The 17,192-nt window shown below is 44.8% G+C and overlaps 2 protein-coding genes across 5 annotated transcripts in view; one reads left to right on the plus strand and one right to left on the minus strand.

The window, feature by feature from the left end:
• Positions 1 to 6,441, minus strand: part of ZBTB17 (zinc finger and BTB domain containing 17) — a 74,807-nt gene extending 68,366 nt beyond the window's left edge. For 3 of the 4 annotated variants that reach the window (XM_030222403.1, XM_030222405.1, XM_030222402.1), the window contains exon 1: positions 6,378 to 6,441. The gene's annotated coding sequence lies outside the window, so the exon portion shown is untranslated. The remainder of the gene's footprint in view (positions 1 to 6,377) is intronic. The other variant, XM_030222404.1, reaches the window with a different exon arrangement.
• A 4,885-nt stretch (positions 6,442 to 11,326) lies between these two features.
• SRARP (steroid receptor associated and regulated protein) lies at positions 11,327 to 14,138 on the plus strand. Its single transcript, XM_030222406.1, has 2 exons — positions 11,327 to 11,561; positions 13,494 to 14,138. Exons 1-2 carry the CDS (start codon positions 11,531 to 11,533, stop codon positions 13,976 to 13,978), a joined length of 516 nt encoding a protein of 171 aa, XP_030078266.1. The 5' UTR covers positions 11,327 to 11,530; the 3' UTR covers positions 13,979 to 14,138.
• The last annotated feature ends 3,054 nt before the right edge of the window (positions 14,139 to 17,192 follow it).

A 17,192-nucleotide genomic window follows, 5' to 3' on the forward strand; every position in this document is an offset into this window, starting at 1 on the left:
GGCTTGAAAGTCAATTAACCTGAAAATATTTACAAACTAGCTGTGAAAGTGCAGCCTGGAACTAAACAAAATTGGGCCTGGGGGGGGTGGAGCTGGATTCTAGACACCAAACAAATTTCTCAGGACTGCCTGCCCTAACCAGCTATCACATCGAGTATCTTGCTCAAGACAGTAATGAGAAGTGAATGTGTGTACAGATGACCATGTCACAGCTTTGCAAATCTCCTGTATGGAGGCTGACCTCAAGTGGGCTAGCGACGTAGCCATGGCTGACATTATGAGCCTTGACGTGACCCTAAAGAGTCAGCCCAGCCTGCGAATCAGTAAAGGAGATGAAATCTGCTAGCCAATTAGAAATTGTGCATTTGCCAATGGATACCCCATCCTGTTTGGGTCAAAAGAAACAAAAAGCTGGGTGAACTGTCTATGGGCTGTGGTGAGAGCTGATGTACGAAGCTCTCAATGGGCAATCTGATGGCCTTTGATGACAATGCAAAGCGTAACCGAGATGGACTATCTGAAGAACCCACCAGTCAGAGATTACAAGGGGCCACCTGTGTTTGTAAAAATTCAGCGCCCCCCCCCCCCCACCTACCGGTAAGAGATGGGGTTCCGAGGGCGGGACTGGTGAGGCTGAAAATGCTGGGCCTGAGGGTTCTGGGCAAAGTGAGAAGGTAGTGAAAATCTACGCCTCTAAGAGTAGTAGGGTCACCACCAAGGGTCACTTGCTAATGGGAAGTATGCCTGTGTGGGGTGTTGGTTTTGTATGAAGCAAAGATGAAGAAAGCTGAGCCTGAAATGATCTACTAGTGCAGGGATTCTTAACCTCATTTGGTTCTCCCACCCCTTTAAATGATCAATGAAACCCTTGCAGCTCATCCCTAAACCATGTGTCCAACTACTGACTGACAGCTACACACGTTGCTAACAGAGCTAGCTTCTAAACTGTCACTAAAATAACAGTAGGACACAGTTACATTACCAATAACTGCCTTCACTCTGTCTAGAAAGTTTCAATAAATTGCCTCAGATTTAAAAACCCTTCTCCACACCTTGTTTGATCTCTTCTCACATTCCTTGGGGTGCAGGCACCACGGGTTAAGAGCCTCAGTAGTAGCAGAAACAGTGGAGGCCATCATTGTGGAAAATTCTGGGTACGCTCAGGATGTGGGGCACAGTCGTGGGGAAAAGGTCAAGAGGACATATAAAACATTTGGGGGTAGGAGAAGAGTTGATGTCGAACATCTGGAATTCCTTATGCAGCGCATCTGCCTAAATTACTTGGATCTCTACTGGACAGACTGGATAAACAATTTTGGTCTTTATCTGCTGTCATTCACTATCGTACTAGGTGAAGGGCTCTAGTTTAACCAAACCAGAGTGGAACCGCAGTCTAATGGTTAGAGAAGCAAGCTAATGCACACACAATCAGCTTTCTGCTGATTAGGGATTTTATGCTGTAGTGTGGTTTTAGGGTGTATTATTTATTTTTTTGTAGTTTTGTTATACGTTTTATTGTATGTGATGATTTTGCTTTATGGATGTTAACATTGTAACCCGCTTAGATGGATTGGATGGGCGAGATATGTTTGATAAATAATAGTGACTATACGAGGACTTGCTTACTTACCCACTCCTACTACTACTTCTACTTATCATTTCTATAGCGCTTCTAGACGTACGCAGCGCTGTACACTTGGAACATGAAGAGACAGTACCTGCTCAACAGAGCTTACAATCTAATTAGGACAGACAAACAGGACAAACAAGAGATAAGGGAATATTAAAGTGAGGATGATAAAATAAGGGTTCTGAACAAGTGAACAAGGGTTAGGAGTTAAAAGCAGCACCAAAAAGGTGGACTTTTAGCTTAGATTTGAAGACGGCCAGAGATGGAGCTTGACGTACCGGCTCAGGAAGTCTATTCTAGGCATATGGTGCAGCAAGATAAAAGAAACGGAGTCTGGAGTTAGCAGTGGAGGAGAAGGGTGCAGATAAGAGAGATTTACCCAGTGAACGGAGTTCCCGGGGAGGAATGTAGGGAGAGATGAGAGTGGAGAGGTACTGAGGAGCTGCAGAGAGAATGCACTTATAGGTCAATAAGAGGAGTTTGAACTGTATACGGAAACGGATAGGAAGCCAGTGAAGTGACTTGAGGAGAGGGCTAATATGAGCATAACGACACTGGCGGAATATTAGTCGTGCAGCAGAATTTTGAACAGACTGAAGAGGAGAGAGATGGCTGGTGGGGCGTGTCAAGATGGCGGTTTGAGCTTTTGAATGCTTGTACGACTGGGACTGAACTTTTCTTGGGCTTTACTTTTTTTGAACTTTATGAGTTGAAAACTATGCCTCGTACAAAAAGAAAGGGTGTAGTGAAGAGTTTACCGTCAACAACTCAAATTGCGGCACCGTTTCAGTCTACACTCGACAGGTATACCACAAGCACTCCACGTGAGGCCGGCTTGAGAAATCCCGCAGTGGGAGTCGACGGAGGAGCGCTAACCCCACAGGGAACAGAGACTACACTATCCTTGCCGGAGGTTAATCCACCACCATGTCCCGCCGCTCTCAGAGGTGGGCCGGAGGACCTGGATACGTCGGAATGCAGTATGTCAGGATCACCAATCAGTGGCGGCCTACCCAAAATGGTGGCGTAGAAAACTAGCTTGGAGCAAGATGTTCCTGCGGTGGTAACGCTAGAGTCTATTTGGAATGCGATTCAAGCATTAACAACTACAGTTGCACAGGCTGCTCAAGAAACTTCATCTATCGTGAGTAAAATGGATTCTCTAACATTGGCTTTAGAAACCTTGAAACAAGGCACATTGAAAAATAATGTTCAAGTCCAACAAGAAATAGTAACTTTAAAATCTACTACGGAATCTTTGATTAAAGATAATAACCCATCGAAAAATAGAACAATTTGAGAATTACAATAGATGTTTGAATTTACGCGTTTTAAATTTTCCGATAATTCCAGAAATAAGCACTACAAAATTATTCAAGAAGTATTTGATTGATATCCTGCAATACACTCCTAATCTTATACCTCCATTAAATAAAATATACTACTTACCTATACCTCAGAAACAAGGAGAGCATGAAAAGGAATCACAAGCACAAATTCTAACTCAACCACGAGAACCAGGTTTTCAAGATCTTACACACAAAAGAAAGGTCCAAATCTCCCGTGAAAACGAAACAAACCACAAAAAATGGCGGAAGATAAACCAAAACAGACTAAAAACCAAGGGAGTAAGAGCGCCAGAAAAGTTTAATGGGACCCTACACGGTCCGTGTTTCGGCCAACAGGCCTTCCTCAGGGGTCTCAGTCAAGTTCTGGTAGCTTATACATCAACTAGAGAGCCCTTACATTACAGGGTGGCTTCTCTGCACAGGTCAGAACAGGGAGGTCCCAGAAAGAGAGAAGCCACCCTGTAATGTAAGGGCTCTCTAGTTGATGTATAAGCTACCAGAACTTGACTGAGACCCCTGAGGAAGGCCTGTTGGCCGAAACACGGACCGTGTAGGGTCCCATTAAACTTTTCTGGCGCTCTTACTCCCTTGGTTTTCAAGATCTTACAGCATTTCTGAACAGTCAACTATCGAGGCAACAAATCATCAGACTCTATTAGTTTCCCTGGTTTTTGAACAGGACTTAAACTCCATTTTAAAATTATACTTTTAAAAATTCATTAAAAAATTTTTATGGGGATAGAATCTGGATATACCCCAATGTAGTCAGATCTACACAACAGAGAAGGAAAGCCTTTTTTGGCATCAAGAGAAGAAATAAAAGCTTTGGGAGCGAGATTTTTACTTGCATACCCATGTAAATGTGTAATACGGTATATGGATAACAAATACTATTTTTTTGAACCTGAACAACTTAGAACTTTTCTTGATTTAAAAAAAACTGACCAAATAGACCTTAGACTATAAAGAAGATCTGTGATTAATCAATATATAGGAATAAGCGTGGAATCACCAGGCCTTTTGCTTGTTTAATTTACCTATATAATATTATCCTTTATAATGTTCGTCCCCCAAGTAACATAATATTGGTGGTCTAAGAAAGAGCGGAAATATTTGCTTAGTTGAAAAAGTTTTTGCTTTACTCTTCTTTTTCATTGTTGGTCTTTGAATTTCCTGTATACAAGATTTAAGCTTATAAAAATTTATAAATAAATAAAGACGAGAGAGATGGCTAAGTGGGAGGCCAGTGAGAAGCAAGTTGCAATAGTCTAAGCGAGAGGTGATAAGAGTGTGGATGAGGGTTCTGGTAGTGTGCTCAGAAAGGAAAGGGTGAATTTTGGTGCTATTATAGAGAAACGACAGGTTTTAGCAGTCTGCTGAATATGTGCAGAGAAGGAGAGGAAGGAGTCAAAGATGACCCCAAGGTTAGGAGCTGATGAGACAGGAAGGATAAGAGTGTTATCCACAGAAATAGAGAATGGGGGAGGAGGAGAGGTTGGTTTAGGGGGAAAGATAAGAAGCTCAGTCTTGGTCATGTTTAGTTTCAGATGGCGCTGAGACATCCAGGCAGCAATGTCAGACAGGCAGGCTGATACTTTGGCCTGGATTTCGGCTGAGATTTCTGGTGTGGAGAGGTAGATCTGGGAGTCATCAGCGTAAAGATGATACTGAAAACCATGGGATGAGATCAGAGTACCAAGGGAAGAAGTATAGATGGAGAAAAGAAGAGGTCCCAGGACAGATCCCTGAGGTACACCAACTGACTGGGATAGAAGTAGAGGAGGATCCACTAGAGTATACACTAAAGGTACGCTGGGAGAGATAAGAAGAAAACCAGGAAAGAACAGAGCCCTGAAATCCAAGTGAGGACAGCGTATCAAGGAGTAGGCTGTGATCAACAGTGTCAAAAGCAGCAGATAGATCGAGAAGAATGAGGATAGAATACAGACCTTTGGATCTGGCCAGGAATAGATCACTGGAGACTTTAGCAAGCGCTGTTTCAGTTGAACGAAGGGGGTGAAGGCCAGATTGAAGTGGATCAAGAATAGCTTGAGTTGAAAGAAAGTCAAGGCAATGGCGGTGAACAGCACGTTCAAGTATCTTGGATAGGAAAGGGAGGAGGGAGATGGGGCGATAGTTGGAAGGACAGGTAGGGTCCAATGAAGGTTTTTTTAAGGAGTGGTGTGACTACGGCATGTTTGAAGGCATCAGGAACTGTCGCACTGGACAGTGAAAGATTGAGGATATGACAAATAAAAGGGATTTATTTATTTTATTTTTGTTCCATTTGTACCCCACACTTTCCCACTCATGGCAGGCTCTGTGCGGCTTACATGGGGCAATGGAGGGTTAAGTGACTTGCCCAGAATCACAAGGAGCTGCCTGTGCCGGGAATCAAACTCTGATCCTCAGTTCCCCAGGACCAAGGTCCACCACCCTAAACACTAGGCCACTACTGAAGTGAACAGTTGGAGAGAGAGTGTTAAGTAGATGGGTGGGAATAGGATCAGAGGAATAGGTAGTTAGTTTTGAGGAGGAAATAAGATGTGTAGTTTCCAGTGATTTCAGAAAAGGAGGCAGGGGTTGGAGGGTTGAGAGAATGGACTAAGGGAAGGAGAGGTGGAGGTGACCTACACTGAGAGGAGTGGGTAAGTCTTTAAATTAGTCCCGTTTTCTAACCCCTGTTACTGTCTTATCTACGTGTTCCACTTTTGCTTACACCCTATGCCGTACAAACATTTTATTGTCTTGATAATTTAAGTAGCATACTATGCCGTAATTTCTTGGTGCTTATGTTCCTCTTCTTATTGTACAATGCCTTGGGGTGAAAAAGTGGTAAATACGGTGTGGGGGTTTTTTCCTAGCAAAAAAAGTGCTGGCACTCAAATGCCAGGCCACCCTTCAAGGATGGGGGTGATGAGGGACCCACCCACCCCCACAATAGCCAGGCTCCCTGCAACCTGTCACAGAATGTAGGACCAGGCAGAATTGCTTTGTAGAGCCTGAGCTCTTTCTTTAAAGCTTGGGGATCATGGGTCAGGAAAAGGTCCCCCAGTACCTCCTGGAAAAAAAAAGCAGCCATTCTGCACCTTCTGATCTTGGGGGGTCGCTTAACCCCCAACCTCAGGGGCAAATTTTGAGAAGCACCCAGTGTCCCTGAATGTAGCTCACCTTGAGCGAAATATGACCCCCTCCCCCCTCGGGTTTCCTCCTCATCTGTGTCCCCCACCCCCACTGTCCTCCCTCCCCCTCCCCCACGCATGAGGGAGGGGGAGGGGCTGGGCGCGTTACCGTTAGCGCCGGGGTTTGAAAGAGACAACGGGGGGGAACTCAGTCACCCCATGACCCGGTACCGAGGAAGAGAAGGGAGCCCAGTCTCAGCCCCCGCTGTCACTTACCCCTGCCCGGCCCGCGCTTCCCCCTCCTGCTGCTCCTGCTGCTCAGCTCTTCCTTGCGCCGGCGCTCCTCTCGCGAGACTCAGCAGCAGCCACTTCCGCCGGCGGCGCGAGACGGACGGGAACCCGCGTGGCCCAAACCTTCTCACAAAACGAGCACGAGAAGGGGAGGGGGAGGGGGAGTTGAGCCCCATTGTAGGCCAGGACTTGTAAGTTCTGTTTTCCCTAATAACAAGTCCAGGCCTGGATTGGATCATCTTCTGCAGGAAATCTGGAACCAGTTACTGGCAGGAGAAGAAAGAAATACCAAGTTCCCAGGCTGCAGATTTGGAATTTATATCCCCAAACCGTGTGGGATTTGTAGTGCCTGATCCTGCCCATTGAAAGCAATGCTAAAGGACCCATAATGCACCAGGATGGGAGTTGGGTGGTCAGAAATCCAGGACTGGCCCATCCCAGCCTGAAACTGGGTAACTGCATCTCTGCTGGGGAGGGGAGGAGAACTGGGTGTGGAGCTGCCTCTAGGAGTGTGGCAGGTGTGTAGGACTCAGAAAAGCAGAGCCTGGGTGAGAAGAAGAAAAGCACAGAGAGCTGTGTGGAGCAGCATCAGAAGCAGGAGGAGGAAGATTGGGGGGTGAGGAAAAACAAGAGGAGAGAGAAGTGGCAGGAGGACACAGTGACAGCTTTGGTGAGGAAGGGGTCGGATTACAATAGGACAGGAAGGGGGGAGGAGAAAGAGCTTAAGTACATGGGGCAGGAGGAGAAAGAAATACCAAGTTCCCAGGCTGGAGATTTGGAATTTATAGCCCCAAACCGTGTGGGATTTGTACTGCCTGATCCTGCCCATTGAAATCAATGCTAAAGGACCCATAATGCACCAGGATGGGAGTTGGGTGGTCAGAAATCCAGGACTGGCCCATCCCAGCCTGAAACTGGGTAACTGCATCTCTGCTGGGGAGGAGGGGAAGAGCACTGGGCATGGAGCTGCCTCTAGGAGTGTGTGGCAGGAGGACTCAGAAAGCAGAGCCTGGCACAGAGAGCTGTGTGGACTGGAGCAGCATGGGAAACAAACAGGAAGATTGGGGGGTGAGGTGGGAGGAGGACACAGTGACAGCATTGGTGGGGAACAGGAGGAGAGGTAGTGGTCGGATTACAGTAGGACAGGAAGGGGGGGAGGAGATTGGAGAAAGAGCTTAAGTACATGGGGCAGGAGGAGATTGAGGAATGGATAATGGTGCTAGGGGGGTGGGGATATCAAAGGTGGTGGCATCTACCAGTATGTAGATGATAGGGAAAAGAAGGTGCTATAATTCTTCCTTTCTCACTGGTGAAAGGAAAAAAAAAAAAAAGAAAGATTGGTTACATTGACCTTGGACTATGGTAGAGATTGGTTGTTTCAATTATATTTCAAGTATCGTATGTTAACTTTTTGTTCTTTGATAGTTCAAATCTTCCCGGATGTTGCTAGTCACAACAGTTTGTACTGATGCGCTTCAGGGTTTTGGCCCAAGATTTATTTATTTATTTATTTTATTGTATTTCTATCCCACATTAGGATCACTTTTAAAGTATGCACCTTAGTCCACAAACTCATTCACGGTGAAGCCCCTGCATACATGTCCGACCTGATTGACCTGCCACCCAGAAACGCTAAAAGATCGTCCCGAACCTTCCTCAATCTCCATTTCCCTAAATGCAAAGGCATAAAATACAAAGCACTGCACGGATCGACTTTTACATACATGAGCACACAACACTGGAATACACTACCCCGCAGCCTGAAAATGACCTACAAACTGACCGACTTCCGCAAACTACTAAAGACTTATCTCTTCGAGAAAATGTACGGCAAGGATCAAAACACATAAAGCCCACACAATCTCATAGACACGCACCAATACACTCTCTGAACCTCTACTCCCGCGCTCTCACCACTCTTAAACCCTACCCACTGACAAAATTGTCAGACCTCCCTGTTCCTTCGATTATGTTTTGCCCCCCTCTCAACTCACCCCTGTTATATTCCACTGTCCGATCCCCTAAGAATATCCTGAGCTTACTCTGTCTTATATAATTCTCCACAATGTAATCCATAACTGTACTGCACTTCCATCTTTTACAATGTATTGTAAGCCACACTGAGCCCGCAAATAGGTGGGAAAATGTGGGATACAAATGCAAATAAATAAATAAATATTATCCCACCTATTTGCAGGCTCAATGTGGCTTACAGAGTTCTGATATGACATTGTCATTCCAGGATAGCAGTGATATAAAAGAATAAGTACGGAGAAAAAGAAGAGAGTGGGGTGGGTATGTATAGAAGGTAGATTTTCTTGATTGGTTGTGTTGGCGAGGTAGTTTAGTACGGCTATGGGTTTTCTTTGTAGGCCTTGTTGAAGAGTGATAAGATTGTGGCTACTGGCCGAGATGTTTCTTCTAGGACAGAGGAACCTCAACTTTGATTGGTTAGGTATTCTTGTACATTATACATATTTTCTTCTCGCTAGGGTTTATTTCGTTAAATCAATGTATTTAATATTTCCTCTCATCGATTATCTCTTGTCCTGTTGTTTAATAGTTGGTCTGGTTTGATTATCATGTTAACTGATTTCTTTTGTGTATATTTTGCAGAACTTTATACTATTGATAATCGGTTTACTATTACAAGTATGTTTTTACTTGAATTATATTTGAAATTCCAATAGATAAAATATATTTTTTAAAAATATAAAATGTGGGGTAAAGGAAGGTGAGAAATGTTTCAATACAGAAGGAGTAACGATAGATCACAGATGGAGAAATCCAAGAAAAGCATCAAGCAGAGGTAGAATATAGTAAACACAGCGAAGGCGATGAATTCACACACTTACAATTTGATCAAGGTGTCAATAAATTCTTTATGAGTTGGCAAGTGAAGACAACACGAATAGTGTTTTGGCCACAAGCAATAATTAGCACTAATTGGCAATAATCAGGATTTACGCACTCAACTCGCTGAGCGTATTCTGTAATGCAGTGCCTAAAGCGCGCAGGCAAAAAGAGGCATGGTTAGGGGTGGGGAAGTGGAAATTTCGTGGGCATTCTGAAATTTGCGCACGTTGTTATAAAATATGACCCTCTGCGGGGATATACACCATATTTTCATTGATGTAAATGGAGGTGCGAGTTTTAGGCGCTGGGATATCAACTAAGCATATTCTAGGTGGCAGAGCCAGTGGGGGGAGGCGGGGCTAGTGGTTGGGGGGCGGGGTTGGTGGTTGGGAGGCAGGGCTAGTGCTGGGCAGAGACTTCTACGGTCTGTGCCCTGAAAATGGCAGATACAAATCAAGGTCAGGTAACACAAAAAAGTAACACATGAGTTTATCTTGTTGGGCAGACTGGATGGAGCGGGCAGGTCTTTCTCTGCCGTCATCTACTATGTTACTATGTTAGGTGCCGCTTATAGAGTAAGCTTAGGCAGAAATGTGTTCCGCATGGATTTTTTAGGCGCTATACAGTATATGTAGAATCTTCCCCTTCCTCTCAATTTACTTTCTCATGCTAATAGCACACATATCATTTGCATACTATTAGCTTCGAGCATGAGGAAGTAATTCCTCGGCGCTGTTGTTGCAGTGTTTTTCGGCAAGAGTTTTGAGCATCAGGGCATCAATGCTGGGCCAAGCACCTGCTTTGAGTATCTGGGTCACAGCCGTCATCTGGAAGCGAACCCCGATATTCACAGCATACTGTCCGATATTCAGATTGGTGTGTGGTTAGCTTGGTGGATAAAGGTGAAACAGCCTTTTTGCTGTCCTAATTTATCTGCTTACTTACCAGGTTAATGAACTGGATATCGCTGCTAACCAGGTAAGTATCGGCTCTATCTACAGCCCTCCACAGCACTAGCTGATCAGTGCTACCCCAGTCAGAGCCAGTATGTGGTGGCACTGCCTGGTTAATATCGGCAGAGGGTCAGCTCAGCAGGGTTTAACCTGTTCAATTAAGCCTTTCTGAATATCAGGCCCTCTGTTTCTCTGTTAAGATGGGGCTGGCTATTGATTGGGCTGTAGGGAGGGAGATGAGTTAGTATTCTCTTTTTATGCTGTGTGATTTTATGATGAGGGGTATGCGTATAATTGTAAATTGATTTGGATTTTTTAAGAGAAGTGATAGCAAACTGTTAAATAGGCAGAGAATTACAATGATCACGTCTTCCGAAGACAGAGAATTGAATGAAGGTCATAATGTAGAAAGAAGCTTCTCAAGGACTCTTGTGGCAGAATATAAATAGCAAATATTCTCAGAGAAAGGTTTTTTTTTTAATGATATGTTTATTAGCTCAAGCAACAAGTACAACACTAAGGATAAAAATACAAGACAGGTGTATACATAATGTAGAACGCGGTAGAAGGCGGTAGAACGAGAGGACATAAAATGAGATTGAAGGGGGGCAGACTCAAGAAAAATGTCAGGAAGTATTTTTTCACGGAGAGAGTAGTGGATGCTTGGAATGCCCTCCCATGGGAGGTGGTGGAAATGAAAACGGTAACAGAATTCAAACACGCGTGGGATAAACATAAAGGAATCCTGTTCAGAAGGAATGGATCCTAAGGAGCTTAGCCGAGATTGGGTGGCAGAGCCGGTGGCGGGAGGCGGGGATAGTGCTGGGCAGACTTATACGGTCTGTGCCCTGAAGAGGACAGGTACAAATCAAAGTAGGGTATACACAAAAAGTAGCACATAAGAGTTATCGTGTTGGGCAGACTGGATGGACCGTGCAGGTCTTTTTCTGTCGTCATTTACTATGTTACTATGTTCATCCGACCAATAATTTTAACATTTTCTGTCCCCTCCCCCACCCTTATTCTCAGAGTTAATGAGCCTTTGTTGTGTCCACCAAAACTGTCACTTCTCCTTTATATCTGTAGCACCATTGGCTTCCTTTTGTTTGGGGTTGTCCAGACCATAAACACAGATAGTCACACAGAGCTAGGAGAACCTGCCTGTACTAGCTCCACCAGCAGCAGAAATTCATTGGAAACTTCCAGCCTGCGGAGAGTCTGTATCAAGGCAGACCAGCAGGTTATCATCGTGTGCATTGCAGGTTCTTACAGGCTGAGATTTGGAAAGAGAGAGACGGAATAACAGAAACCCCCATACGATTTACAAAGATGTGCCAGAAATATCTGCAGGAATGCTCAGGTAAGGTAGAAACCAGACAGTAATTATAACAGTGATGGCGAGATGTTTATTAGATAACCTTTAGTACAGAAAGATTATGCAGTTGGGTGTCTTAAGTTCTTAGTCACATACTAAAAAAGCTGATGCATAAACGAGAAATTCCCTGCAAAAGTATCGGATGTATGCATTAAGAAAAATGCCTCTGACGTGCACATATCCCACAGACGTGGAAAGTAGGCCAGAAAAAATGGATGGAATATTCACTTGGTACTGAAAATGATCCTTTTGCCTGTTCTGACTTTATTATAAGTCACCCTTGGTCCCTTCTTCTTTGTTTTGTCTTGAAATGTTTATTAAATATTATTAAACATCAAGAAACAAATTGAATCCAATACTAATCAAATCCAATTTAGTAAAATTGTAACTGTCAATCGACATTCAAGACAAAGAATTACAGACTTCAATAATCCTAGAATAGAAAAATAACAGAGGTGACTATTAAGGAAATTAACATAAAAGAACGCTGAACTCAGCTGAAAATACTAACTTCTCCATATCTCACACCTGTATGTATATGGATGGGCTGGAGTGTAAAAAGGCTATTTTAGCATCCTGAATCTTGCTGACAATTTTATGTTTCACTTCCATTTAAAAAAAAAAAAGTCCATCGGTGCTGCCTTAACTTTGTAAAATGTTCTCATTTCATAATTTTATAGTTGGAAACAATGGGGCTCTTTTTACAAAGTGATGCTACTAATCAGCGACGAGCTGAGGGGCCCTTTGACAGAGTGGCGGTAAGCCCAACGCGGGATTACCCCAACGCTAACCTGGAACTACCCCTGGCCCAACGCGGGCACCTGCAGTAGGTTCCATCCCTGGCACGCGCCATTCGCCATGCTAGGGAAAATAGCCAGCTGTTTTCTAGTGCAGCACTAACCTGGCGGTAATCGGGCAGCGACGCATTCTACCACTGCGCTAATGAGTGGCGTAGCCACAGGTGGGCCAGGGCCCACCCAACAGTAGCACATGTTTAGCAGTAGCTGGTGGAGATCCCAAGCCCTTCCAGCTGAAGACTTCCCCCTGATGGTAATGGAGACACTAATCTCCACAGTATTGGCGCCTGCGCATGCTCAGTTTTCAGCATATGCCTGCTGCAGACTGCCAAGGTGGAAAAAAGCATTTTCCTGCCAGCTGTGGTTTGGGGGGGGGGGGAACACTTGGTGCCCACCCACTTCTTGCCTAGGTCCACCCAAAATCTGTTGTCTGGCTACGCCCCTGCGCTAATCATTAGGCTACTTGTCCATATTCATCAGTGCTGAATACAGGATGTCGTCACTGTACTGGTGTTATTAAATGTGTATATTTTTGATACTGTTTCACGGTACTTCTATTATTAGGTTTCAGTTTATTGTTTTCAAGTTTCCCTCATTTACTGTATTTATGTTTATTCTTGGTTATTTTACTATTGTTTTGTAAGTTTTAGGTTAAACTGTACCTGCTGTACACCACCTTGGGTGAATCTCTTCATAAAGGCGGTTAATAAATCCCAATAAATAAATAAATACCCAGTTACCACTGGGTTAGCACAGGAGCTGGTTTAGAGCAGTGTTTCCCAAGTCCGGTCCTGGAGTACCCTTGCCAGTCAGGTTTTTCAGGATGTGCACAATGAATATGCACTAAAGGGATTTGCATATAATGGAGGCAGTATATGCAAATCAAGTTTATGCATATTCATTGTAGATGTCCTGAAAACCTGACTGGCAAGGGGTATTCCAGGACCGGACTTGGGAAACACTGGTTTAGGGAACTGAGCACCTCCTCAGCTGGGGCTCCTTCTCTTGCAGGATAACTTTTTATTCACTCAGTTTTACATGTAGTGAAGCTTGTTTTCTCATTTGTAAGCCATCGGGCCACTGGTGATTTTCTGTTTAATTTTCTGTCCTTATTATCCAGATGCAGATTTATGTCAGTGCGTTACAACAAGGAGCGTAAACTGCAAACCTATCCTGTGCCCGACCTTCCTTATAGACTGCCAGAGTGGAAGAAGCCTTTTTGTGCCAGCTGCACATCCTGTTCCGTCCACCAGCAACAGCATCTCCATGTGGCACCTGGAGTCTTCAGCCAGGCCTCCTATGTACACGTATCTGATCTTCTGTGTTCAAACGAATAATTCAAACAGCCAAACAGCAGGAAGCAAAGCAAGAGAACCAGTCAGCTCAGCTTCAGCACAGCAACGCAGCGTAACTGCTACACCAGCCACTGAGATAACCACTCACGTGGCCCCTGTGCCTTCCAGCCAGCCTCATCCACGGAGATGGCACCAAGCTAAACGGCTTCCATGTATACCTGTGGCTGCTTCTCTCCAGAACTCAACTTGGACTGTATTCAAAAGATTCCTGAATGGGTTAACAATGTGCGTCTGTGGGCATCGGGATTAAAACCTGTAGATCCTGAGACGTGAGAACAGCAGGGCCGGCTCTTGGGATGGTGGCACCCTGAGCCAACTTGCTTTGGCAGCACTCCCCATCACAACACTTCTAGTGCCCACCCCTCCCTCTCCCCCTGCAGGTTTGACATCTCTCCCTCCCTTGGACCAGCATCTCTTCCCCCTGGTGCACAGAGGTGTAGCTAGGGGGGTGTAATGGAAGTGAATTTTAAAGATTGTTTTTCAACCCTGTCTGGACCGACCAGTGCACTCGGGGTCTGTATTGTTGATTAGACGTAATTCTGTTTAAAAATGGTTGTTTAACTTTGATTGTGTGAAAATAAGTTGGAATGCAGAAGATAAGACACAGCTCTAACTAATTTGGTATGTGAAGGGGAGGATGGCACTTGTTTTTCCGGGCTCAGCTTGGCCACCTGGACTTGGGAAGGCATGTGACCACGTTCCCAAAGATGTAAGCAGAGAAGCATTCTGTAATTTTCCATAGAAACTTTCTTTAACTTTCCTTAGCTCTGGACATGGGCTCAGAGCCTAATAAAAAGGGAGGGCTTGTCACAGGGGGTCGAGGTTCATCTGTGGGCAGACGTGTCGTGCAGAAGGTTTGTTCCTGGTCAATAAGGAGACTCTGAGCTTTCGCCGCAACGGACCTCCTGGCTGATGAGATAAGAGCCTGAGCTTCCAGATCAGTGATGATTGCATGTATAGTGTAATTCCTGGTCTAAGAACTCTTTGCATTGCTTAGATGTAGAGACCAGTGATGTAATGATTGTTTATACAGCTAACCATTATGATTATAGAGCTAATCATTGTATATGTGCTAATCAATTGTATATATGTTAATCATTGTAGAATTTAGCTTCCCTAATAAAGGTTTCATTTACTTATTACGAATCCAAAAGAATCCACGGTACTTATTGGGTAGTCTGTGTCAGTAAGACAGGCTGTAAATCCATAGCATTTCAGGGGGTCGCCATGGGAGCAACCACTCCCCCAAATGGAGTTCCGACAACACCGGCACCTATTTTTCACGCGATTTGTCGCATTTAAAATACGCACTGGTGCGTCCCCCTTCCTGTGGGTCCGGCACTGCTCCCTCACCTCTCTTACTCCCTTGCCATCTTATAAAATCTATGCTGGTCACCAGTGGCAGTAGTAGCAGTGGAATGACAGGCTCCTCCTTTGATGCAGTTTCCTGTGGGCAGGATGTGGCAGAGGGAAGACCCAGGGGCTGGCCAGAAATAGCCTGTCATGCTGCTGTCACCAGCATCTGACTATAGGGGAATGAGAGAGGTGAGGGAGCAGTGCCAGACCTACAGGGAGATGGGGAAGAGAGAAGAGCAGAGACGGGGGGGGGGGGGGGGGGGGGGGGGGGAGAGAGAAAAGGCTTAACCTGTAGACCAAGTGAGGTCAGAGGCTGGGTATTTTGGTACCCTGGATCAGAGCCTCACCAGGTCCAATGGTTAAACTGGCCTTGGAGAACAGAAGCTTGCATACCTGGAACTTGTGAAGGGGGAGTAGCCTTGGGAGGGGCCTGGGCATGTCAGGGGTGTGGCCAAAATGTAGGTGCAAAGTTATAGAAGGCCAGGGTTACGCATCCAACATGCACACCAGGATTTACATTAGGTTTCAGTAGGCGTAAGTCTTGCACCCACAGAATCCGCGTTAACTGCTGTTATATAAGGATGCTCAGCACGGTTACGACATTTACTGAATCTGGCCCTATGTATTCAGAAGAGTGGAGGGAAAGGAGTCAGTGAGACCAGCGGGCATGCTTTATACTTTTGGTTTTTTAGTTCAAATATTTTTATTGAAGATTTTCAATTTGCAATACAAAATGCATAATATACAAACATTTGATGGAAGAAACAATGCAAAAAAAAAAAAAAGTAATAAAAATAGAACTATTGAACGTAAGAAAGGATGCTATGTTTTAATCAAAATGAGTAGAGACAGTGAGGAGATTAATTCTGTGACATAAAATAATTAGGGTTAGGAACAAAGGCAACATTGCAGCATTTAATCCAGAATGGTAAGATGAAAATTATCAATTGGATTCCATATGCGAGATACAGAGTTATGTTTGGTTTTCTCCGCAGCCTTGTTCTCATATTTACCAGTGAGACATACTGTATTTCACTAAAAGGTACTGTTCAACATGGATAAAGTTTTCCAGTTGCCTAAAATAGTTTATATAGCTTTGGAGATGAATATAAAAAAATCTACTTTTCACCTTATCTAGGTGTGAAGACCTAAGAAGGCGTATTTTTAACATAGTAGTAACATAGTAGATGACGGCAGAAAAAGACCTGCACGGTCCATCCAGTCTGCCCAACAAGATAAACTCATATGTGTATACCTTACCTTGATTTGTACCTGTCTTTTTCAGGGCACAGACCGTATAAGTCTGCCCAGCACTATCCCCTCCTCCCAACCACCAGCCCCGCCTCCCACCACCGGCTCTGGCACAGACTGTATAAGTCTGCCCAGCACTATTCCCCGCCTCAAAACCATCAGTCCCGCCTCCCACCACTGGCTCTGGCACAGACCGTATAAGTCTGCCCACCACTATCCTCACCTCCCAACCACCAACCCCTCTTCACCCCACCGGCTCCGCCACCCAATCACTTGGAAGTCCTTTTACTAAGGTGTTCCAAAAAGTGGCCTGCACTGGTGTAGACACGTGTATCGGACACATGCCGGTCCGTTTTTCAGCGTACCTGCAAAAAAGGCCTTTTTTGGGGGTGTGGGGGGGGGGGGGATGAAAATGTATGTGTGGCAAAATAAAAATCAGCATGTGTCCATTTTGGGCCTGAGACCTTACCACCACCCATTCACTTAGCGGTAAGGTCTCGTGCGTTAACCAGGTGGTAATCATCAGCGTGCATACAATGCCGATTAGAGGCCAGTTAGCGCTGCATGCTGGAAAATGAAATATATTTATTTATTTATTTGTTACATTTGTATCCCACATTTTCCCACCTATTTGCAGGCTCAATGTGGCTTACATAATACCGTTATGGCGTTTGCTAGTTCCAGTATGTCACGCGTAGTGGGCACATGTAAAAATTGAAATTACCGCCCAAGCCATGCGGAAGCTGGGCAGTAGTTTTGAATTGGCACATGTTGGGCACACATGGAGGAGCATAATCAAACCGGGCGCCCAAGTTTTCCTTAGGATGTCCTCGTAGGATGACTCCATGAAGGGGCAG

The sequence above is a fragment of the Microcaecilia unicolor genome, chromosome 13, assembly GCF_901765095.1.
Source record: "Microcaecilia unicolor chromosome 13, aMicUni1.1, whole genome shotgun sequence".
Taxonomy (NCBI): Eukaryota; Metazoa; Chordata; class Amphibia; order Gymnophiona; family Siphonopidae; genus Microcaecilia; species Microcaecilia unicolor.